Source organism: Oncorhynchus clarkii, chromosome 10 (assembly GCF_045791955.1).
Source record: "Oncorhynchus clarkii lewisi isolate Uvic-CL-2024 chromosome 10, UVic_Ocla_1.0, whole genome shotgun sequence".
NCBI classification, from domain to species: domain Eukaryota; kingdom Metazoa; phylum Chordata; class Actinopteri; order Salmoniformes; family Salmonidae; genus Oncorhynchus; species Oncorhynchus clarkii.
In genome coordinates this window covers 24,023,492-24,049,913 of record NC_092156.1, presented here as the reverse complement: position 1 = coordinate 24,049,913, position 26,422 = coordinate 24,023,492, and the positions used below count along the sequence as shown (strand labels likewise).

General features: G+C 40.6%; 1 protein-coding gene across 3 annotated transcripts in view; it reads left to right on the top strand.

The window, feature by feature from the left end:
- The first annotated feature begins 863 nt into the window (after positions 1-863).
- Positions 864-26,422, top strand: part of LOC139419477 (cell adhesion molecule 1-like) — a 521,843-nt gene continuing 496,284 nt past the window's right edge. For all 3 annotated transcript variants that reach the window (XM_071169427.1, XM_071169426.1, XM_071169428.1), the window contains exon 1: positions 864-954. In XM_071169427.1, the coding sequence (XP_071025528.1) occupies positions 882-954 (73 nt within the window). In that variant the 5' untranslated portion in view covers positions 864-881. The remainder of the gene's footprint in view (positions 955-26,422) is intronic.

Here is a 26,422-nt window from a genome sequence, read left to right as displayed (position 1 = left end):
CAGTTAATATGTCATTGTGGCCTTCCCACTGGGACATTTCTAATCAGTACATGTCATTTATGCTATAGCCTCAAGATCATCATTTTTCCTGCAAGAGATTCTGATAAAAAAAGAAAGATGTAACTTGGTACCACCACTAGAGGCACCACTCTGTAAGCTACTTTTGTCAGAGAGCAGTCATTCTAATGAGCCCTCCTTATATCAATGTAGCGTGGACATATAGGCTACTGCGCTATCTTGCTGTATTGTGTTAAATAAATAAAATATAACGGTGAAAATGATGTTCAACAAGATTCTCTATATTGAAAATGCAGTACGGACTGTATGCTTGTTTTTGTATCTTAGTTGCATGATGCCCAAAGTGGATGTAGCCTATTTACTTATCGGTGTTACTTGAATGTGTGTGCAGGTCATTTTTCTTCGCAAATGAACATGCCAGTGATGCAAAACATATTGTCATGTACAGCATCTTTGATAGCACATAAGGAATATATGGATGAAAAAGCTGCCACCTATATGATACTTCCCAGTTCATGTGACGAGCCATCTATGAGTAATCTAAGCACTGTTTGTCACAAAACAAATAATTAGGGAAGTTTTGAAAATTCACTGGATGTTTTGCCTTGAACCCTTCACACAAAAATGATTCAATGTTCTGGAATGGTTGAAAATAAAATAAACGATTTTCCCTCAGTTGTGCATTATTCAATAAGAACCCACAGTAACACTTGTATAACCTTTCTTAGTTGTTTAACCATCTTTTAAAAAATGAATTTGAATTGTTCCCTCCCCGCCATGCATATCATTAAAGTGATTCGCGTTGTCGCTAGGTGAAGTAGCTAGCTACTACTCCCGCAGCCAGATTGAAGCAGGTGTACAACATGGCGATCACAGGCAACGGATCTCTCGCTACTCTTCTCTTTTTGTTCGTGATTCCAGCAGCTCTTCACAAAGGTAGGATTTCGACGAAAAACTAAACAAACCTATATATTTTTAATGATTTTATATGGACATGGAGGAGTGGGCAAAAATGAGTCTGCATTCAGAGCAAGCTTTTTTCTGGATGTGCCCGTATAATTTTAGTAGTTTATTAGTTAAGCATTGAGTGTAGCCTAACAGTTCTTCAAGTTGGAATACGATATTCCATGTGCCTAAAGAAGACTCAAATATTTGTTACATTCTTTGAATATTTAAATTTCACTCATATAGCCGTTACAGATGTTTCTGTCTTCCATACTAACCCCTCAACACAAATCACTTTGGCTAGTTTTCCCTTAGTCTTGAGCCCTTTGACACTGTAATACTCACAACGCTGCAGCTGGGAGTTTAAATGAGCGAAATTGGATATGAAAATAGTTTGATTTTCCAAAGTATAAAGACCATAAATTCAACTTCAGTGTGCACGTTTAATATGGTTAGTTATAATTAACCAGTCAGATGTTCTGAACACTTTTGTGTTGCGAATGTCCAGATTCTGTTGAACGCCGTAGCCTACAATGAATGCTGAATATTTGTAGCGGGAGCTATTCTGAGCGCGTTACCATGCTGAAGTTTAGGCTAATTTACATTGCATCACTTTACCGAAAAAATGCTCAGCTTTATTACATGTATTTAGACATTTGATTTAGTTTGCTCAAACTATGATCCATAGGCCTACTGGCGTGATTGAATAGTCACTTTGTGTGTCGCATGTGTGACCTGGCAGACTGTTGATACAGCTAGGTATCTATGTTGCTAGGTAGGCTACTCTGAAGCTATACCTTACAGTTGAATGCCCAGGGAACGGTGTCAGTGGTGTACAGTACACCGATGGAGACATAAGTTGTTAGTGGTGCTGTTTTGATTTTGCTTGCTTCCTAAACACCTTTTAAAAGTCAAATCAGTGGCTTAAAATATAACATGAGTGTGTGCTGTTATAGACTAGTCAACTGGATAGGCTATTACACATTGTCAGCTGATTCAGTATTGCAAATACTGTATCATGCCACGAGCTCTAGCAAGAGATGCGTTGGGAATACAATTCATGATGAATGAAAATATGGCAATTCAGATGTGGCTAGCTAAACTCGATTGAATCTCTGCAATTTGTGTCATATGTTCTGTAATTCATGTTTGTTAAAAATGCAATGTGAATAAAGTTATTTATTGAATTATCATAGCCTAGTCTTGTGGAAACGAATCAACGTTTCTCCGAAAAACCTGGCATGCGGTTTTACTCTGCCAAATGCAAAACACACTTGTTTTTCGATGCACCCATCTCTTTTCTACAACGTGTTGATTTACAATGTTGGGCAAACTCTATCAATTATGCAAAATAATATGCCAGGCTACTCAGTCAATAGGGAGTTTAGTTTACTGTAATCATCAACAGGTTCACCCTAATTAAGCTACCAAGTACCAACACCTACTGTATAGTCTATGACATAGCTGTCCACAAGATGTGCACACAGCTTGGGGAGCATTTATCCAGACAAAGCACGCACACTGACACTGCTAGGCTGAATATTTCATAGACATTAAAACCAGTAGATGGTGATAGTGTTGACTTCATCCACATATTCCAATGGAAAACTCCCAATAAGTGGCGCAGTGGTCTAAGGTACTGCATCTGTGCAAGAGGGGCCACTACAGTCCCTGGTTCGAATCCAGGCTGTATCACATCCAGCAGTGATTGGGAGTCCCTTAGGGCGGCGCACAATTGGTCCAGCGTCGTCCGGGTTTGGCCGGGGTAGGCCGTCATTGTAAATAAGAATTTGCTATTAACTCACTTGCCTAGGTAAATTAAAGGTTACACACACGCACCACACAGACCAAAAAGTTATTTTGTTGGAATTTACATTTGTTCCCATTACCAGTAAAACATAATCAAAACGTATTTATTTCACTTACTTGCTCTTTCGTTGTTCAGTCGTTTCATTCTCAACCAGGATTTTATACATGTCAAGCAGTGAAGTTTCTGCTCTGTCTGTTCGTTGCCTCTCACCCTCCGTGCGCACTGTCACTGTGTCCATTTCCATCTTGTCCAGCTGTCTATGTAACATAAACCCTGTTTCTTGTCTGCATTGAAGTAGCGAAAGCGAAAATCACCCACGACAGAGAACGGTTGATTGTCAAAGGCAATGAATTCCATTATCTTGGCGTTAATGGATTTCTTCTTTGAGTTGTCTCGCTGAAATGTTCTTACTCTTTCAAATGACTGCTCGACTTGTTGACTGCTCGATCCACACAGCAGACATTGTGGGCTAGGTTAGGAATGCTCTGTTGTGGAGGTCGATCGATTAATCGGAATGGCCGATTTAATTAGGGCCGATTTCAAGTTTTCATAACAATCGGAAATCTGTATTTTTGGGCGCCGATTTGCCGATTTTTATATTAATTTCATTTATTTTAATTTTTTAACTAGGCAAGTCGGTTAAGAACACATTCTTATTTTCAATGACGGCCTAGGAACAGTGGGTTAATTAACTGCCTTGTTCAGGGGAAGAACGACAGATTTTCACCATGTCAGCTCGGGGGATGCAATCTTGCAACTTTACAGTTAACGCAATAACGACCTGCCTCTCTCGTTGCACTCCACAAGAAGTGTTACGCGAATGCAGTAAGCCAAGGTAAGTTGCTAGCTAGCATTAAACTTATCTTATAAAAAACAATCAATCATAATCACTAGTTAACTACACATGGTTGATATTACTAGATATTATCTAGCGTGTCCTGCGTTGCATATAATCTGACTGAGCATACAAGCATCTAGGTATCTGACTGAGCGGTGGTAGGCAGAAACAGGCGTGTAAGCATTCATTCAAACAGCACTTTCGTGCGTTTTGCCAGCAGCTCTTCGTTGTGCGTCAAGCATTGTGCTGTTTATGACTTCAAGCCTATCAACTCCCGAGATGAGGCTTGTGTAACCGAAGTGAAATGGCTAGCTAGTTAGCACGCGCTAATTGTCGTCGTGTTGCTGGTTCGAGCCCAGGGAGGAGCGAGGAGAGGGACGGAAGCTATACTGTTACACTAGCAATACTAAAGTGCCTATAAGAACATCCAATAGTCAAAGGTTAATGAAATACAAATGGTATAGAGGGAAATAGTACAATAATTCCTATAATATCTACAACCAATATTCCCAGGTAAGAAGTTTTAGAAGACTCATGTTAAAAGGAACCACCAGCTTTCATATGTTCTCATGTTCTGAGCAAGGAACTGAAACGTTAGCTTTCTTGCATAGCACATATTGCAATTTTACTTTCTTCTCCAACACTTTGTTTTTGCATTATTTAAACCAAATTGAACATGTTTCATTATTTACTTGAGGCTAAATTGATTTTATTGATGTATTATATTAAGTTAAAATAACTGTTCATTCAGTATTGTTGTAATTGTCATTATTACAAATACATGTTTTAAAAAAAATTGTCTGATTAATCGGTTTCAGCTTTTTTTGGTCCTCCAATACTCGGTATCGGCGTTTTTGGTCCTCCAATAATCGGTATTGGCGTTGAAAAATCATAATCTGTCGACCTCTACTCTGTTGCATGTGTAGCGCAAAGTTTTACGTGTCGTCATCACATGTTATATAGGTATGCACGTCCAGCTTTGACATCGGTTTTGCACCTCAGGGTTAAACTGTTTGCATTTTTAGCTAATATTGGCTGATTCCGATATAAATTGTGCATCCCTAGTGAAAATTGACCTTTATATTTGCTGCTGCTCTGTTTTTCTCTGGTGCCCTGAGAAGTAATGAATAACAATGGCTTTATTGTGGGGGGAGGTGGGTTGCTGCTGTACCCCTCTGTCAACAGATGACTGGGCTTGGTCACATCTGGCGATGGTGCTCTTAGCCTTCTGTGTCTTTTTGATTATACTAAGTCTTTACTGAGGTGCCAACTGATTGAACAAGTAAAGCTACCAACACAATACCTGATGAGGGATGCTGGATTAAAATCAGACATTTTGAAACTACTGCACATTATGCCACTGCATTGTAGGAAACAAATATTATTCTACTTAGAATATGTCATCATAATAACGGTCCTAAGACTAGCCCACTGCTCTGAAAATATTTGTACCAAAACAAATATTTTGATTAGGGCTAGATCTCCCCCCAGAGTTGTTAGGCCCCTAATAAACTTGTTATAGCAAGCTGTCATTAAATCAGACTAGAAGAGCTGTTGAATTATATAAGTGGGCAATTTCTTTTGCATGCATTCATCCATGTAATGCTGGGTCCAACAATGAATTAAAAACATGTATGGAAGCATAAATAATATGCATGCATACCCCTGAACAAACACATACTGCTTCATCATTGTAAGGGAAATGCATCCTTTAAAATACAGTACAGGTATCTATCAACTGGGCTTATTGGACTTGAGTGATCTGCATTCTCTTGTCTGACATTAGCATAACGCTCGTTACTTTTCAGTGAATTTGGCTCTGACGAGACCCTCACTGTCTCCCACAGAATTGGATCCCTTGTGATCATTGTATTCAGTTCCTGTCCATTTGTTTCCTACCTATTGCTGCAGTGTCTTGTCAGATGATAGCTTCTCGGCTGTTTTGTCTGCACAAATGCCAGATGCTACAGGATTATACAGTCTAAGGGCTCTATTCAATCCGCATTGCGAAAGTTCAGCTTTACAGTATGATTGAAATTTTAAAGGGAATGTTCCTGCTTTTGCAGAGACTGCAATCACGGTAAATGCTACATATGTCAGTTCAATCTGAAATTACCTTTTACATTAATGTTGAGGAATCTGTAATGGTTCAGCTTTACAGATTGAATAGAACCCCAATTTTTTCTCAGAGCTGGGTGATGCAAGGGAAGTCTTGTGTGAAAATGCACACTAGGCCCTCCCTTGTGGTAAATCGTTTGAAGTAGGTATTGTCCCTAAATAGCACTATTATCTAATAACATTGTGTAGAGTTAGAGAATAAAATAAATAAATATATACACACACTATCATCTACTCTAGCGTGAATACCTTTTATTAGCAATCTATCAACAGGGGCAGCAGTAGGCACAGCCTAGGCCTAGCCTATGTTTTATCCTGAGAATAAAGATGAAAGGAAATGTTTGAACCACGTTGCTTTTCTTAGACAGTTTGCTGCTGCTTTGAAGTGTGTAGTATTGGATGGGCTCCACTTGGCTGTCAGACTAATACCTTCTAGACTGAAAATGAAATGGGTGAGGGAGAAACTAATCCGCATAATAATATTTTTGAGGATTATGGCTGGAGACTAGCAAACTGCCTTCCTATTGATTGGTCGCTTGGCCCTGCAGAAATGACAGAGCGAGACAAGATCCCTCTTAATTCTTACTTAGTTTGGACACTTAGACAGATTTCCTGCCTTATTCCTGATGCCTTCTGTCCTACAATATTGATTAATAATAATAATAGCAGCAACAGCAGCAGCCACAACAATAACAACTTAAGTGTTATAACAATGATGGCTCTGGGCATACTGAACTAAATGCTCACGGAAGGGAGCTGTTAACTTTTTAAAATTGTTTTCAAAAAGCAGTGTTGATGGCATTCATACATAATTAATTGAGAATTAAATTGTACTGCATTATGAAACTTCAGTTCACCATTTAGTCCAAGGTTTTGAAGTAATTTACTTTTTGTAAAAAAAAATAATTCTCAGCTCTTTATTAAAATGAAAGCCTTGGATGATGGTTTGGTTTATAATGACAAGTAATAAACAATTTAAGACTGGAGCCAGCAAACATTGATTCAGGACCTGATACAGATAAAAGTAGAAATCATCAATAGGCTAGTGGATAGAATAGTGTTTACGCAAAGGTTGAAGTTGATACATTATCACAAGCGGGGATTTGCTAATAGACAGAGAATCCAATGTCCATGTGACTGTGTCTCCTCTTAGGTGCTATTACCTCGACTCCTCACTCATCTGAAAGGACAAGACAGGTTCAAGCAATATGGCGGATACTAACATGCTGCGTAGATGGAGTTGCTCTTAAAAGGCCACTTAACGCTGCGCTCATATTGCTCTGATATCAACTTGACTACTGATGTTAAGCTCAATGTAGGCATAGCTTATTTTTACTAAATCTATTATGTAACATATTTTTCTTCATTTTTATGCAGCCTTTGTGAAATACATGACACTGTCATCAATCATAGGCCTTTGGTGGTTGATTTATGACGGTGCTACCCACATTCCTTTCAACATTTTCTCTCATGGGAAGAATGGATAGTCTTTCTCTTTGTTTTATTGGCACCATGTGCTATACAATATAGTGCCTCATTCAACTTTGAAATTCTTGCCAGTGGTTGAAAATTCATATAGGTCAATGCCATTTGACAAAAGCTCTTATTCAAACCAATCATGTACATGATTACCCGAGTTTAAACGAATAATGCGCTTTTCTTGCTTAAATTTCTATCAGCAAAAGACCCTCTTTACCAAAATGTATGCCGACTAGCATCAGAATATTTTTTTGTAATTCTTTCAAAACTCCTCTTTGTTCAAATTTAAAAGAGGAAAACAGAGCTTTATTCAACACAGGCATTTAAGCTGAAGTGGTCTGATTTGTGTGCTGAATTTATGAAAGTTGTCTGTCTAAGGTTTTCCAACATTTTGATATTATAGTTTAGTGTTTTTATTTCTATTCAATTTTATATTTTCATTGAAATTCAGTTTTAGTTTCAGTTAATTTTCAGATCCACTTTTATTTAGTTAAGTTTTTAAAAACGTTTCTATTGTGTTTTATTTTAACAGTGGCAGGCTATAAAACACATACAGTGGGGCAAAAAAGTATTTAGTCAGCCACCAATTGTGCAAGTTCTCCCACTTAAAAAGATGAGAGGCCTGTAATTTTCATCATAGGTACACTTCAACGATGACAGGCAAAATGAGATTTTTTTTTTTTAATGAATTTATTTGCAAATTATGGTGGAAAATAAGTATTTGGTCAATAAACTTTTGTTATCTCAATACTTTGTTATATACCCTTTGTTGACAGAGGTGAAACTCTGTAAGTCTTCACAAGGTTTTCACACACTGTTGCTGGTATTTTGGCCCATTCCTCCATGCAGATCTCCTCTAGAGCAGTGATGTTTTGGGGCTGTTGCTGGGCAACACGGACTTTAAACTCCCTCCAAAGATTTTCTATGGGGTTGAGATCTGGAGACTGGCTAGGCCACTCCAGGACCTTGAAATGCTTCTTGTGAAGCCACTCCTTCGTTGCCCGGGCGGTGTGTTTGGGATCATTGTCATGCTGAAAGACCCAGCCACGTTTCATCTGGCAAACTTCAGACGGGCCTGGACATGTACTGGCTTAAGCAGTGGGACACGTCTGGCACTGCAGGATTTGAGTCCCTGGCGGCGTAGTGTGTTACTGATGGTAGGCTTTGTTACTTTGGTCCCAGCTCTCTGCAGGTCATTCACTAGGTCCCCCCGTGTGGTTCTGGGATTTTTGCTCACCGTTCTTGTGATCATTTTGACCCCACGGGGTGAGATCTTGCTTGGAGCCCCAGACCGAGGGAGATTATCAGTGGTCTTGTATGCCTTCTATTTCCTAATAATTGCTCCCACAGTTGATTTCTTCAAACCAAGCTGCTTACCTATTGCAGATTCAGTCTTCCCAGCCTGGTGTAGGTCTACAATTTTGTTTCTGGTGTCCTTTGACAGCTCTTTGGTCTTGGCCATAGTGGAGTTTGGAGTGTGACTGTTTGAGGTTGTGGACAGGTGTCTTTTATACTGATAGCAAGTTCAAACAGGTGCCATTAATACAGGTAACGTTTGGAGGACAGAGGAGCCTCTTAAAGAAGAAGTTACAGGTCTGTGAGAGCCAGAAATCTTGTTTGTTTGTAGGTGACCAAATACTTATTTTCCACAATAATTTGCAAATAATTTCATTAAAAATCCTACAATGTGATTTTCTGGATTTTTTTCCTTCTCATTTTGTCTGTCATAGTTAAAGTGTACATATGATGAAAATTACAGGCCTCTCACAATTGGTGGCTGACTAAATACTTTTTTGCCCCACTGTATGTGTTGTATAGTTTTTGGGGATGACATCTTTTTGCCAGTGTGGGCAGTAATGCATGAGGTGATGGGTCAGGTCATAAGTTTAATTTAAAGGTAGACTCAGGGAAATGACATGGATACACAAAGTAAGTAGTAGAAGTGGGTCAATTTCCTCAACAACAAGGAGTGTTGAAGCACGAGGCTAAACCTCTCTGCTGTTTTGGTCCCGCAGCTACCACGTTGTAGCGGCGTGAAGCGCACCTGTGCACATGCACAGATATTCCGTGTGACTGTGTGAGAGCAGAGTTTAACATTGTACTCATCTCGATGGGCACGAGCGGATCAATTTTGTCAAGTTGGTGAGCATCATCGGTCACCTCCTTAAAAAGTAATGATTTTACAAAAATCATGTAAATAAGGATCAGTTGACCGAAAGTTTCTGCAGTTGCTCTTCAGCAACTATATCCTGCAGCCATCATCTACATTGTGGGAGGCTCTATTGTCAAATAGTCATTCATTTAAAAAAATGTTTACCCATGCGAATGTTACCAAAGACATAACTGAAACAAACCAATTTGCCACGATTGGTGTACAGTATACCAAACATTAGGAACACCTTGCCAATATTGAGTTGCACCCTACCTTTTTTCCCCCAGAACAGCCTCAATTCGTTGAGGCATGGACTCTACAAGGTGTCGAAAGCGTTCCACAAGGATGCTGGCCCATGTTGACTCCAATGCTTTCCACGGTTGTTAAGTTGGCCAGATGTCATTTGGGTGGTGGACCATTCTTGATACACGGGAAACTGTTGAGCGTGGGAAAACACATCAGCGTTGCAGTTCTTGACACAAACAAGTGCGCCTGGCACCTACTACCGTACCCCGTTCACAGGCACTTAAATACACTGCTCAAAAAATTAAAGGGAACACTAAAATAACACATCCTAGATCTGAATGAATGAAATATTTTTATTAACAATTTTTTTCTTTACATAGTTGAATGTGCTGACAACAAAATCACCGAACATTTGATTTCCATTGATAATTTGATCAACCCATGGAGGTCTGGATTTGGAGTCAACCTCAAAATTAAAGTGGAAACCACACTACAGGCTGATCCAACGTAATGTCCTTAAAACAAGTCAAAATGAGCAGTATGACCTCCCTACAATGCCTGGGCATGCTCCTGACGGGGTGGCGGATGGTCTCCTGAGGGATCTCCTCCCAGACCTGGACTAAAGCATCCGCCAACTCCTGGACAGTCTGTGGTGCAACGTGGCGTTGGTGGATGGAGCGAGACATGATATCCCAGGTGTGCTCAATTGGATTCAGGTCTGGGGAATGGGCGGGCCAGTCCATTGCATCAATGCCTTCCTCTTGCAGGAACTGCTGACACACTCCAGCCACATGAGGTCTAGCATTGTCGTGCATTAGGAGGAACCCAGGGCCAACCGCACCAGCATATGGTCTCACAAGGGGTCTGAGGATCTCATCTCGGTACCTAATGGCAGTCAGGCTACCTCTGGCGAACACAGAAATGCCACCCCACACCATGACTGACCCACCGCCAAACCGGTCATGCTGGAGGATGTTGCAGGCAGCAGAACGTTCTCCACGGTGTCTCCAGACTCTGTCACGTCTGTCACATGTGCTCAGTGTGAACCTGCTTTCATCTGTGAAGAGCACAGGGCGCCAGTGGCGATTTTGCCAATCTTGGTGTTCTCTGGCAAATGCCAAACGTCCTGCACGGTGTTGGGCTGTAAGCACAACCCCCACCTGTGGACGTCGGGCCCTCATACCACCCTCATGGAGTCTGTTTCTGACCGTTTGAGCAGACACATGCACATTTGTGGCCTGCTGGAGGTCATTTTGCAGTGCTCTGGCAGTGCTCCTCCTGCTCCTCCTTGCACAAAGGCGGAGGTAGCTGTCCTGCTGCTGGGTTGTTGCCCTCCTACGGCCTCCTCCACGTCTCCTGATGTACTGGCCTGTCTCCTGGTAGCGCCTCCATGCTCTGGACACTACGCTGACAGACACAGCAAACCTTCTTGCCACAGCTCGCAATGATGTGCCATCCTGGATGAGCTGCACTACCTGAGCCACTTGTGTGGGTTGTAGACTCCGTCTCATGCTACCACTAGAGTGAAAGCACCGCCAGCATTCAAAAGTGACCAAAACATCAGCCAGGAAGCATAGGAACTGAGAAGTGGTCTGGGGTCACCCCCTGCAGAACCACTCCTTTATTGGCGGTGTCTTGCTAATTGCCTATAATTTCCACCTGTTGTCTATTCCATTTGCACAACAGCATGTGAAATGTATTGTCAATCAGTGTTGCTTCCTAAGTGGATAGTTTGATTTCACAGAAGTGTGATTGACTTGGAGTTACATTGTGTTGTTTAAGTGTTACCTTTATTTTTTTGAGCAGTGTAGTTTGTCTTGGTCATTTACCTTCTGAATGGCACACATACACAATAAATGTCTAAATTGTCTCAAGGCTTAAAAATCCTTCTTTAACCTCTCTGGGATAGGCAGGACGCTTGCATCCCAGTTGGCCAATAGCCAGGGAAAATGCAGAGCGCCAAATTCAAATTAAAATACTATAAAAATCCAACTTTCATTAAGTCACACATGTAAAATACCAAATTAAAGCTACACTCGTTGTGAATGGAGCCAACATGTCAGATTTCAAAAAGGCTTTTCGGCGAAAGCATAAGAGATGCTATTATCTGATGATAGCACAACCGTAAACAAAGATACAGTAGCATATTTCAACCTGCAGGCACGACACAAAACGCAGAAATAAAATATAAATCAAGCCTTACCTTTGACGAGCTTCTTTTGTTGGCACTCCAATATGTCCCATAAACATCACAAATGGTCCTTTTGTTCGATTAATTCCGTCGATATATTTAAAATGTCTGTTTATTTGGCGTGCTTGATTCAGAAAAACAGTTTCCAATTTGCCCCAAAAAATATTTGCTCAAAACATTTCAAACTACTTTTGTCATAAAACTTTAGGTATTTTTAAACGTTGTGTTTTTTAGGTATTTTTAAACGCTGTGTTCAATACAGGAAGACCACAAACTGACGCTACTTTCCGAGTCATGCGCCTCTCTCAAGAAGTACACTTCAAATGACATTCATTCAAGATGGCCGAACTTCTTCATTACACAAAGGAATAACCTCAACCAATTTCTAAAGACTGGTGACATCCAGTTTGAAACAAGTCCCTTAAATCTGGTTTCCCAATAAACTCATTGAATAGACAAAAAAATAATAAAAATCTGAATGGTTTGTCCTCTGGGTTTTGCCTGCTACATAAGTTCTGTTATACTCAGACATGATTGAAACAGTTTTAGAAACTGGCTTTCTAGATTAACATGTCATGGAAAGAGCAGGTGACCTTATTTTTTTGTACTTTTTTTGTACATTTGATATTTGAGGCTCTATCTCACGAAGTGATTGTACAGTGTACACAGGTAATATTATGATTTCAGTTTGTTTCGACCATTATAAAGACAAACATTTTTTTTAATAAACGATGGCATCACTTCCATGTATAGTCTATAATGTGTTTTGTCTATGTGTATCTTTTTTTTTCTTTTTTGTTGAATTTTTACCCCTTTTTCTCCCCAATTTCGTGGTATCCAATCCAAGCTACTATCTTGTCTCATCGCTACAACTCCCATACGGGCTCGGGAGAGACGAAGGCTGAATGTCATGCGTCCTCCGATACACAACCCAACCAGCCGCACTGCTTCTTAACACAGCGCGCCTCCAACCCGGAAGCCAGCCGCACCAATGTGTCGGAGGCTACACCGTGCACCTGGCAACCTTGGTTAGCGCGCACTGTGCCCGGCCCGCCACAGGAGTCACTGGTGCACGATGAGACAAGGACATCCGACCAAGCCCTCCCTAACCCGGACAACGCTAGGCCAATTGTGCGTCGCCCCACGGACCTCCCGGTCGCGGCCGGTTACGACAGAGCCTGGGCGCGAACCCAGGGACTCTGATGGCACAGCTGGCGCTGCAGTACAGCGCCCTTAACCACTGCGCCACCTGGGAGGCTACACCGTGCACCTGGCAACCTTGGTTAGCGCGCACTGTGCCCGGCCCGCCACAGGAGTCACTGGTGCACGATGAGACAAGGACATCCGACCAAGCCCTCCCTAACCCGGACAACGCTAGGCCAATTGTGCGTCGCCCCACGGACCTCCCGGTCGTGGCTGGTTACGACGGACCTCCCGGTCGCGGCCGGTTACGACAGAGCCTTATGTGTATCTTTTATCATCATTTTAGCTTTTTAGTAAATAAATATTCAACCAAGATTGGTGTGGTACGAACACATTGGTGAGACCCGTGTCCGTGCAGATTCACAGACTATACGACGTTCAGAACGAGATGGTAGAGGTAACTGGTTAATTAGCGGCTGTTGTAAAATCGATATTCTAATATTCTTTGAGTTCATTTGGGAAATAGAAACTCAATAAAAAATTGTTTTCCCATGGTGCCCCAGGTTAATGAGTTAATAATTGCTTGATTCAGTTAATCACGCAATTAGAAACTTTAATCATTCGATGAGCAACAGTCGTCACATTAACTAAAACAACGTCACCACACCGGTTAGCCAATGTACGGGAGCACTGGTTGGTCGGGCCAATTGAGGTAGTATGTACATGAATGTATAGTTAAAGTGACTATGCATATATGATAAACAAGTTGTTGAACCAGTGGTTGATATGCACAATACGACCAAGATGTTTTTGGTAAACATTAGGCGTACATTAAATCTCATTGATATCAATCCATCTTTAATATCATTAAGGGTTGCATCACGTCTACCACCGTGCCATAGCGTTGCGTATATGGCTATTTTGAACATTTAACATAAATTCTAATTATCTTGCACTAAAAATGAAAGTAATTTACACATCACCTATTTACAAGTTAACATTAACAGAATGTACCTTGACGCTGGCAGGAAATTTGAACCGTCGTGTTAACGAATTAATCTATTCAGCAGGTATTTAATGAGCGGTGGAATTGAATTCTGAGATACATTCCCCCTCCTGCAATCCCATCCCTCCACCTTCCCACCTCAGCCATCCCTACCACCTGACTTGTGTGAAGCCATTGCAGCGGAAGAAACTGCTACCCCATACATCATATTGCCTCCTACACAAGAAATATCTCCCATTAAGTGTAGCTTATGAAGATCCATTAGCACTACTTTAAAACCCATACAACATCCTCATGTCTCATGTTTGAGGGCAATCATGCCATTTTTCAGAGTAAAGGTTTTCTTTTATTGAGACAAAAATGCCCTCTTGTGCTAATTCTACTCTGAAGGTGCTATCTACTGAGACCATAACCACTTAATCTATTCAGCGGGTGTGTGTGTGTGCTCTTATCACATGATTTGGTTTTTGTGTAATGTTTTGCAGTTATTTTCCATCGATTTATCTATGAGTGGTTGTTCAACAAGAACATCCACAGTTGCTGCAAAGGGTCCGTCTTGGTTGGTTGCAAGAATTATGATAAGTTCTTATTGAAATTCAGCAGTGTGAAGCCAAGTTAACTACCACTGCAACCTCACACCACATAGTCATGGGTATATAGTCTAGCTCCACAGTATGTTTAAAAACTGTAAGAGCAGCATTTTAGTTTAATCAGCACTAAAGCATTTTCAAAAGACATTTCCAATTAGAAAATACTAGACGTCTTTGTTATATAACACCCTGTCATAGACAATTTTCTGGATAAACCTCTGGACACTTTGATCAAGACGCCCAACTTTGGTTCGCTACAGGTTTTTTCACCTCAGTCAGTGTGCAGTTCGTATTGACTAGACATGCTTTTGGAGTGAACTCATGCTGGAAGGATTTCGGAAGTTCAATGACTTGGACGTTTTAGGCTCTCTTTGGATGACAATCCTTCCTTTGATGGCTTACATTGTTCAGTTTTGATTTGTTCCCAGTTTCTTTTGTGGCTGAAGCCAAAGTTTCCTTGTAGACAGAAAAATATAATTGTGCATGCAGTCTTCGGTAGTTTGAGTCGATTCCTTAAAGATTGCTCAAGTGCCTTGTGAGCCTATTTAGGCTTTTTTCATTTAGTCGCGTTCTGATATTGATTCATTGAGTGCATTCTAATTTGTTTCCATTCCCCTGTTGCATTTCTGTTCTGTGGGTTTCTGTGTGCCAGAAAATAAACACTCGTTGGTTTAGCTGCCCTCATATTATTTAGCCTAATTTTATAATGCCTTGTCCCTGTTGAAGTGCAAGAGCTGGAGAAATCGTATTTTTCGAGAGGAGAACAGTGGGTGACCATTTAGTGGCAGTGTATGTGTCAAAGTTAGTGCAAAAAGGGTCAATGCAGATAGTTAACCAAATAACTACCTGGACTAACTATTTAGCAGTTTTATGGCTTGGGGGTAGAAGCTGTTCAGGGTCCTGTTGGTTCCAGACTTAGTGCATTGGTGTACCTCTTGCCGTGCGGTACATATTAAGTGGTGATGCAGCCAGTCAAGATGCTCTTGATGGTGCAGCTCTATAGCTTTTTTAGAATCTTAGGGCCCAGGCCAAATCTTTTAAGCCTTCTGAGAGGGAAGTGGTGTTGTCGTGCCCTCTTCATGACTGTTTTGGTGTGTTTGAACTAGAGGTCGACCGATTGTGATTTTTCAACGCCGATACTGATTATTGGAGGACGAACAAAGCCGAAACCGATTAATCGGAAGATTTTTAATATGTATTTGTAATAATGACAATTACAACAATACTGAATGAACTCTTATTTTAACGTAATATAATACATCAATAAAATCTATTTAGCCTCAAATAAATAATGAAACATGTTCAATTTGGTTTAAATAATGCAAAAGTGTTGGAGAAGAAAGTAAAAGTGCAATATGTGCCATGTAAGAAAGCTAACGTTTCAGTTCCTTGTTCAGAACATGAGAACATATGAAAGCTGGTGGTTCCTTTTGACAGGAGTCTTCAATATTCCCAGGTAAGAAGTTTTAGGTTGTAGTTATTATAGGACTATTTCTCTCTATACCATTTGTGTTTCATATACCTTTGACTATTGGATGTTCTTACACTGGCAATACTAAAGTGCCTATAACAGTATAGCTTCCGTACCTCTCCTCGCTCCTACCTGGGCTCGAACCAGGAACACAACGACAACAGCCATCCTCGAAGCAGCGTTACCCATGCAGAGCAAGGGGAGCAACTACTCCAAGTCTCAGAGCAGGTGACATTTGAAATGCTATTAGCGCGCACCCCGCTAACTAGCTAGCCATTTCACACCACACAAGCCTAATCTCGGGTGTTGATAGGCACGAAGCCATAAACAGCAGAGCTGCTGGCAAAACACACAAAAGTGCTGTTTGAATGAATGCTTATGAGCCTGCTGGTGCCTACCATCGCTCAGTCAGACTGCTCTATCAAATCATAGACTTAATTATAACATAATAACACACAGAAATGCAAGCCTTAGGTCATTAATATGGTCGAATCCGGAAACTATCATCTCGAAAACTAGAAGTTTATTCTTTCAGTGAAATCCGGAACTGTTCCGTATTTTATCTAACGGGTGGCATCCATCAGTCTAAATTTTCCTGTTACATTGCACAACCTTCAATGTTATGTCATAATTCCGTAAAATTCTGGTAAATTAGTTCAAATCAAATGTATTTGTCACATACACATGGTTAGCAGATGTTAATGCGAGTGTAGCGAAATGCTTGTGCTTCTAGTTCCGACAATGCAGTAATAACCAATGAGTAAGCTAACCTAACAATTCCAAAACTACTACCTTATACACACAAGTGTAAAGGGATAAAGAATATGTACATAAAGATATGAATGAGTGATGGTACAGAACGGCATAGGCAAGATGTAGTAGATGGTATCGAGTACAGTATATACATATGAGATGAGTAATGTAGGTAAGTAATTCGCAACGAATTCGCAACGAGCCAGGCGGCCCAAACTGTTGCATAAACCCTGACTCTGCCTGCAATAAACGCAAGAGAAGTGATGCAATTTCACTTGGTTAATATTTCCTGCTAACCTGGATTTCTTTTAGCTAAATATGCAGGTTTAAAAATATATACTTGTGTTTTGATTTTAAGAAAGGCATTGGTGTTTATGGTTAGGTACACGTTGGAGCAACGACAGTCCTTTTTCGCGAATGCGCACTGCATCGATTATATGCAACGCAGGACACGCTAGATAAACTAGTAATATCATCAACTATGTGTAGTTATAACTAGTTATTATGATTGATTAAGTTTAATGCTAGCTAGCAACTTACCTTGGCTTCTTACTGCATTCGCGTAACAGGTGGGCTCCTCGTGAGGCAGGTAGTTAGAGCGTTGGACTAGTTAACCGTAAGGTTGCAAGATTGAATCCCTGAGCTGACAAGGTAAAAATCTGCCGTTCTGCCCCTGAACAAGGCAATTAACCCACCGTCCCTAGGCCGTCATTGAAAGTAAGAATGTGTTCTTAACTTCTTGCGACGAGCAAACCCATATCCGGGAGCGTAATCATAGCCTCAAGTGCATTACCATAACGCAACTTTTCCTATTCATGAAAATCGCAAATGAAATGAAATAAATATATTCAAACACAAGCTTAGCCTTTTGTTAACAACACTGTCATCTCAGATTTTCAAAATATGCGTTACAGCCAACACTAGACAAGCATTTGTGTAAGTTTATCATGGCATAATGCTATGCTAGGCTCTGCTGGCAGCAGGCAACATTTTCACGAAAATAAGAAAAGCAACCAAATTAAATAATTTACCTTTGAAGAACTTCAGATGCTTTCACTCAAGGGACTCCCAGTTAGATAGCAAATGTTCCTTTTTTCCAAAAATATAATTTTTGTAGGTGAAAAATCTCCCGTTTGTTCATCATGCTTGGCTGAGAAATCGACCGAAAAATACTTCAACTATAACGGCAAACTTTTTAAAAAATTTGCTCCATAATATCGACAGAAACACGGCAAACGTTGTTTAGGATCCATCCTCAAGGTGTTTTTAACATATGTATTCGATAATATATCCGTCGAGGCAATTGGTTTCTCATAAGAAGCGATTGGAAAAATGTCTACCTCAGTATTTTACGCAAGATTTTCTCCGGGAGACACCATGTGACCACTCGCTATATATGGTCCCTTACAGCCATTCTCCAATGGAAATGCCTGGAAAACGTAAGCTCATTCACAGTCATTGGCATGAGGCGGTTTCAAAAAATGCGGCACTTCCTGATTGGATTTTTATCTGGGTTTCGCATGTAACATCAGTTCTGTGGCACTCACAGACAATATCTTTGCAGTTTTGGAAACGTCAGAGTGTCTTCTTTCCAAAGCTGTCAATTATATGCATAGTCGAGCATCTTTTCGTGACAAAATCTTGTTTTAAACGGGAACGTTTTTCATCCAAAAATTAAAATAGCGCCCCCTATATCCAAGAGGTTAACTGACTTGCCTAGTTAAATAAAGGTGTAAAAAAATCGGCATCCAAAATTACCGATTTCCCATTGTTATGAAAACTTGAAATCAGCCCTAATTAATCGGCCATTCCGATTTATAATTTTTCAACACGCATACATATATAATGACAATTACAACAATACTGAATGAACAATGAACCCTACTATTTTAACTTAATATAATACATAAATAAAATCTATTTAGTCTCAAATAAATATTGAAACGTGTTCAATTTGGTTGAAATAATGCAAAAACACAGTGTTGGAGAAGAAAGTAAAAGTGCCAAATGTTCCATGTAAAAAAGCTAACGTTTAAGTTCCTTGCTCAGAACATGAGAACATATGAAAGCTGTTGGTTCCTTTTTAACATGAGTTTTAGGTTGTAGTTATTATAGGAATTATAGGACTAGTTCTCTCTATACCATTTGTATTTCATATACCTTTGACTATTGGATGTTCTAATAGGCACTTTAGTATTGCCAGCCTAATCTCGGGAGTTGATAGGCTTGAAGTCATGAACAGAGCTGTGCTTCAAGCATTGCTAAGAGCTGCTGGCAAACGCAGGAAAGTGCTGTTTTAATGAATTCTTGCGAGCCTGCTGCTGTCTACCACCGCTCAGTCAGACTGCTCTATCAAATGTGAAATCATAGACTTAATTATAATAAACACACAGAAATACGAGCCTTTGGTCATTATTATGGTAAAATCTGAAAACTATCATTTCGAAAACAAAATGTTTATTCTTTCAGTGAGATACGGAACCGTTACGTATTTTATCTAACGGATGACATCCCTAAGTCTAAATATTTGCACAACCTTCAATGTTATGTCATAATTATGTAAAATTAATTACGGTCTTTGTTAGGAAGTAACAGTTCGCAACGAGCCAGGCGGCCCAAACTGCTGCATTATACACTGACTCTGCTTGCACTGAACGCAAGAGAAGTGACACAATTTCCCTAGTTAATATTGCCTGCTAACATGAATCTTTTAACTAAATATGCAGGTTTAAAGGTTTAAAAAAATATGCTTCTGTGTATTGATGTTTGTGCTTTTTTTCACAAATGCGCTTTTGTTAAATTATCACGTTTGGCAAAGTTGAAGTAGGCTGTGGTTCGATGATAAATTAACAGGCACCGCTTTGATTAAATGCAACGCAGGACAAGCTAGTTAACTACACATGGTTGATGATATTACTAGGTTAACTAGTGATTGAATATTTCTTGTTTTTTATAATATAAGTTTAACGCTAGCTAGCAACTTACCTTGGCTCATTGCAGCCACAAGGTCCCTTTGACGCTGCACTCGCATAACAGCTGGTCAGCAATGTAATCGGCGTCCAAAAAGGCAGATTACCAATTGTTATGAAAAATTAGGGCCGATCAAGTTATCGGCCATGCCGATTAATCGGTCCACCTCTAGTTTGAACCACGATAAAATCCTGACCGGTTGCATCACCACCTAGTATGGCAACTCCTCAGTATCCGCCCGTAAAGCGCTACAGAGGGTAGTTTGTCCGGCCCAGTACATCACTGGGGCCAAGCTTCCTGTCATCCAGGACCTCTATACCAGGCGATGTCAGAGGAATGCCCAAAAAATTGGCAAAGGCTCCAGTTACCCAAGTCATAGACTGTTATTTCTGCTACCGCACAGCAAGTGGTACCAGAGTGCCAAGTCTAGGTCCAAAAGGTTCCTTAATAATAGCTTCTACCCCCAAAACATAAAAGACTGTTGAACAATTAATCAAATGGTCACCCGGACTATTTACATTGACACATCCCCTTTTGTTTTTACATTGTTGCTACTCGCTGTTTATCTATTCATAGTCACTTTACCCCGACCTACATGTACAAATGACCTCGACTAACCTGTACCCCGCACATTGACTTTGTACCCTGTATATAGCATCGTTATTATTTAGTAAATATTTTCAAGAAACTCTTTCTTGAATTGCGTTTTTGGGCTTGTAAGTAAGCATTTCACGGTAAGGTCTGTTGTATTAGGCGCATGTGACAAGTAAAATTAGATTTTGATTTGACACAGAGGAACTTGACGCTCTCGACCTGCTCCACAAGGGATGTCACGGTTCGGTACATATTGCGGTTTTGGGGTCTTAGTTCGGTTACAGTTACGGTACAGCGGGAAAATGAGTTACTCTAGTCAAGTTGTTTATTTGACCAAATATGCAACAATTAAAAGCACACTATTTGTGGCCGAAGTCCAGTTTCTGTGACATCACTCACAATGTTCCTGGCATTGTCTGTTGTGACAGGGATTTTTCAATATAGAGACCGTTCAGAACGGACCCGAGAACGAACAGTTCTGTATAGACATGTTTTGATCCGAGTGAGGGAAGCAGCAGAAAAGTGAATTTGTAAGCTACTTTATTAACCAGAGCTGATACAGTGTGGGGGAGAGCAGGCAGAGGGGCCTTGTGGTGTGTGCACTGTGAGCGATTGACACTGCATCAAGGAGAGGAGGAGAGACACAGTAACCAACCATAACAAGCCGTCTCGTGCTAGAATACTAACTTCTAGCTTGTCATAGTTAGGTTTTTTTTTATCATCCAATATGATTTTTTAGTACCCGTCTTGACTTCATCAAACCGAGAGAAGCTAGTTGGCTAAGATGCTGTAGCTAGCTAAGATAGTGCATGCAGCCTAGCTAGCTAGCTTTCTTCCTGTCCTACAGTTACAAATAACAACACCTCCATTAAGATGATTAAATAACAGCCTACCTGTCAGGGATGAAATTATATATAAGGTATCTACTTTGCTCGCTCTGCGCACTTCTCCAATTTATCAAATGTAACAACAGAAGACCGATCAGGGTCTCCATCCCCGCTCGCCATCAAGGCTAAATTATATTTAAAAAAATTGATGGATGATTTGATGTGCAGGAAGAGTGAACAGAAAGAAGCTGGTGAGTGAGGGCTGGTATTGAATGTGGCTGGCTGATCAGAGCTGCCACACGTGATGTGCATATGAAAATCAAGTGGACATTATTGGACCATTTGCTGTTGCTAAAAACATTTACTGAACCTATGAACAACTGCCTTTCTAAACATTTGATAACAGGCGATAAATAAAACATACAGTGCCTTGCGAAAGTATTCGGCCCCCTTGAACTTTGCGACCTTTGTGAAGAATCAACATCAAGTGGGACACAATCATAAAGTGGAACGACATTTATTGGATATTTCAAACTTTTTTAACAAATCAAAATCGGAAAAATTGGGCGTGCAAAATTATTCAGCCCCCTTAAGTTAATACTTTGTAGCGCCACCTTTTGCTGCGATTACAGCTGTAAGTCGCTTGGGGTATGTCTCTATCAGTTTTGCACATCGAGAGACTGAATTTTTTTCCCATTCCTCCTTGCAAAACAGCTCGAGCTCAGTGAGGTTGGATGGAGAGCATTTGTGAACAGCAGTTTTCAGTTCTTTCCACAGATTCTCGATTGGATTCAGGTCTGGACTTTGACTTGGCCATTCTAACACCTGGATATGTTTATTTTTGAACCATTCCATTGTAGATTTTGCTTTATGTTTTGGATCATTGTCTTGTTGGAAGACAAATCTCCGTCCCAGTCTCAGGTCTTTTGCAGACTCCATCAGGTTTTCTTCCAGAATGGTCCTGTATTTGGCTCCATCCATCTTCCCATCAATTTTAACCATCTTCCCTGTCCCTGCTGAAGAAAAGCAGGCCCAAACCATGATGCTGCCACCACCATGTTTGACAGTGGGGATGGTGTGTTCAGGGTGATGAGCTGTGTTGCTTTTACGCCAAACATAACGTTTTGCATTGTTGCCAAAAAGTTCAATTTTGGTTTCATCTGACCAGAGCACCTTCTTCCACATGTTTGGTGTGTCTCCCAGGTGGCTTGTGGCAAACTTTAAATGACACTTTTTATGGATATCTTTAAGAAATGGCTTTCTTCTTGCCACTCTTCCATAAAGGCCAGATTCGTGCAATATACGACTGATTGTTGTCCTATGGACAGAGTCTCCCACCTCAGCTGTAGATCTCTGCAGTTCATCCAGATTGATCATGGGCCTCTTGGCTGCATCTCTGATCAGTCTTCTCCTTGTATGAGCTGAAAGTTTAGAGGGACGGCCAGGTCTTGGTAGATTTGCAGTGGTCTGATACTCCTTCCATTTCAATATTATCGCTTGCACAGTGCTCCTTGGGATGTTTAAAGCTTGGGAAATCTTTTTGTATCCAAATCCGGCTTTAAACTTCTTCACAACAGTATCTCGGACCTGCCTGGTGTGTTCCTTGTTCTTCATGATGCTCTCTGCGCTTTTAACGGACCTCTGAGACTATCACAGTGCAGGTGCATTTATACGAAGACTTGATTACACACAGGTGGATTGTATTTATCATCATTAGTCATTTAGGTCAACATTGGATCATTCAGAGATCCTAACTGAACTTCTGGAGAGAGTTTGCTGCACTGAAAGTAAAGGGGCTGAATAATTTTGCACGCCCAATTTTTCAGTTTTTGATTTGTTAAAAAAGTTTGAAATATCCAATAAATGTCGTTCCACTTCATGATTGTGTCCCACTTGTTGTTGATTCTTCACAAAAAAATACGGTTTTATATCTTTATGTTTGAAGCCTGAAATGTGGCAAAAGGTCGCAAAGTTCAAGGGGGCCGAATACTTTCGCAAGGCACTGTACATTCTAAAAGCTTTAACAAGAGCAAGGTATTGTGTTTCTCTTTGTACTCCGTGATAGTTTGCAAGCCCTGCCACATCCGACGAGCGTCAGAGCCCATGTAGTAGGATTTGATCTTAGTCTTGTATTGATGCTTTGCCTGTTTGATGGTTCGTCAGAGGGCATAGCGGGATTTCTTATAAGCTTCCGGGTTAGAGTCCTGCTCCTTGAAAGCGGCAGCTCTCCCCTTTAGCTCAGTGCGGATGTTGCCTGTAATCCATGGCTTCTGGTTGGGATATGCACGTACAATCACTGTGGAGACGATGTCGTCAATGCTCTTATTAATGAATCTGGTGACTGATGTGGTGAACTGCTCAATGCTATCGGATGAATCCCGGAACATAGACCGTCCTGTAGCTTAGCATCCACTTCATTGGACCACTTCCTTTTGAGCATGTCACTTGTACTTCCAATTAGAGCAGGAATCAGGAGGATACATTTATGGTCAGCTGGATGGTGAGGGAGAGCTTTATGTCTTTCTGTGTATGGAGTAAAGGTGAACTATACATTTTTTCACCTCTAGTTGCATTGCTCACATGCTGGTAGAAATTAGGCATAAGACGTATTTCAGTTTTCCTGCATTAAAATCACCGGCCACTCTAGCAGCGCTGCTTCTGTATGAGCATTTTCTTGATTAATCAATTTTAGAATAAGGTTGTAATGAAACAAAATGTGGAAAAAATTAAGGTCTGAATACTTTCCGAATGCACTGTAGTTGAGTAGCTATATGGAGAGCTGTGATTGTTCAGTCATTGTTTTCCTTTGAATACCTGAACCTGAGATTCAGTAATATTGTCATTCAGAGCAGATTACTGAATGAGCAGCAGTTAAAGAGAGTATCACTATTTTAGTGTTTCTGTCATCAGCTGACACTGGAGTAATGTCAGATTTATGTCTGTGCAAGGGACTTATTGTCACAGCAACAAGTCCTATCTCTCTAGTCCAGGCCTGGGCAAGGGCCGGCCCGGGGGACGTATGCGGCCCCAGAACTGATTCAATACGGCCCACGGAATCATGCTCAGATCACATAAAGAATTTGCGTTTTGAAAAATGTATTTGTTATTCAAATTAAAAGCCCAATGAATATTCTCCTTTGTAATGATTTAACTCCCACCGCTTGTGGGACATTTTATTTTGAAGACTTGTATAAATAACTGCACGAGGACAGACATTGACTGAGACGTTGACAAATACGTCACAGTTACAAAATAGTAGCTAGCTAGAAATTGCTTAAATTCGTTTTTCAAAGAAAATGAATGTAGGCTGTTCCAGCAAGAGTGGACATCAAAGTAATTCTTTATTGCGGTATCAGGGAAAGCTGTGTGCAAAGAGAGCATCACTGTCTTGAAAGACTGGAACTTGTCCCGACACTTCCAGACAAAGCATGCAGAGAAATGTAGGAATTTGTCTTCTGAACAGAGGGCAAGTGCATTGAAAGAGTTGCTTTCTCAGTTGCAAAAGCAGCAAGGACTTTTCACAAAACCGTATTCAGGAAATTACGTAATTGCGAGAGCTAGCTATGTACTGTCCCACAAAATTGCTAAACATAGCAACCTGTTCACTGAGGGCAAATTCATTTAAATCATTGACTCTGCAGTAATACTTTGCCCCGACAAGAAAGAGCTGATTGAAAATGTTTCCCTATCAAGACAAACAAGTGATATGGTGTGTTGAGGACATCGCAGAGAATATGGAACAACAGTTTGAAAGACAAGGTAAAGGATTTCACCTATTTCTCCGTGGCCCTGGATGAGAGCAGTGATGCACGTAACACGGCACAGTTGTTGATATTCTTATGAGGCATAACCCCAGACTTTGAAATTACGGAGGAGCTTGCTTCAGTCCAGTCAATGAAGAGCACAACCACAGGTAAATATTTATTGGAGGTTAATAAGTGTTATCCAGTGTGACCACTGATGGGTGCCCAAACTTGACAGAAAAAAAGTTTGGCCTTTTGAAAAGGATACAAGATCAAGTAGTTGAGCTGAACCCAGATCAGAAAATTATTTTCCAGCATTGCATTATTAATCAGGAGGTGCGCTGTAAATGTGTTCTGAAAATGAGCCATGTTATGGATACAGTCACTAAAGTGGTAAACTTCATAAGAGCAAAGCAGTTTGTCTCCACAGGCAGTTTGTCTCACTGTTGGAAGAGACCGAGTCGGGTCATGCAGATCTCCCTTCCCACTCAAACGTGAGATGGCTGAGTTTGGGGAAGGTGCCTAAAAGGGTGTGTGACCTGAAGTCGGAGATTGCTGAGTTCTTGCAAATGAAAGGAAAATATGTGGATTTCCCTCAGCTGCAAGATAAAGAATGGTTGGCTGATTTTTGCCTTCACCGTGGACATGATGGCTCTCATGAATGAACTGAATTCAAAACTACAAGGAAAGGGCTTTTTTGCACATCAGATGTCAAAGCCTTCAAGGGAAAATTACTCCTCCTGACCCACCAAGTAGAAGCCAACAATCTCATCCACCTTCTGACACTTCTAGCCTGTTCCCTATCAGATGACCAGCAGGAGAAGTATACATCGCTGCTGCGTGCTTTGAACAGTGAGTTTTTTGTTTGTTTTGGATTTTGTCATTATGAGGATTTCAAAGTCTTGGAAAATGACATGCTGTTGGTTTCCTCTCCTTTCACCTTCAATGTGGATAACGCTCCCACTGACCTGCAACTTGAGCTTATCGATCTTCAATGTGATGCAGTGATTGTTTTTAATAATTCTCCAATGTCACTGACGAGGTTCTATGCATCTCTCGATGAACAGAACTTTCCAAAGATTAGGAGTCATGCTCAGAAGATGTTTGGGTCAACATATGAATGTAAACAGACATTTATACAGACTCTCAGCAATCCTGTGCATAGCGACGTCAACCTATATCTGACTTCACTGCTCTAGTCAATGCCTGTCAGAGACTACACTCCTCACACTGAGTAGTTTAAGTGTAATGTTGAGCTCTCTCTCGTGTTTTTGTATACCCATTAAGAATTATCTCCGTGGTGCTAAATGCAGTGTACTTTTCCCTCCGTGTAGTTCATTGCATGGTTAATAATGAAAATACAGATGTGTTTTGTTTCTGTGAATGTTAAAGTTAAATAAGTAGCATATCTGGATGTGATTTACTGTAGATATATCTGTCAACACAGTCATACACATGTATAATCCTGTAATATGATTCTGACATGCGATGGCAAACATATATTCTAATGTGGCCCTCTTAGGAAAAT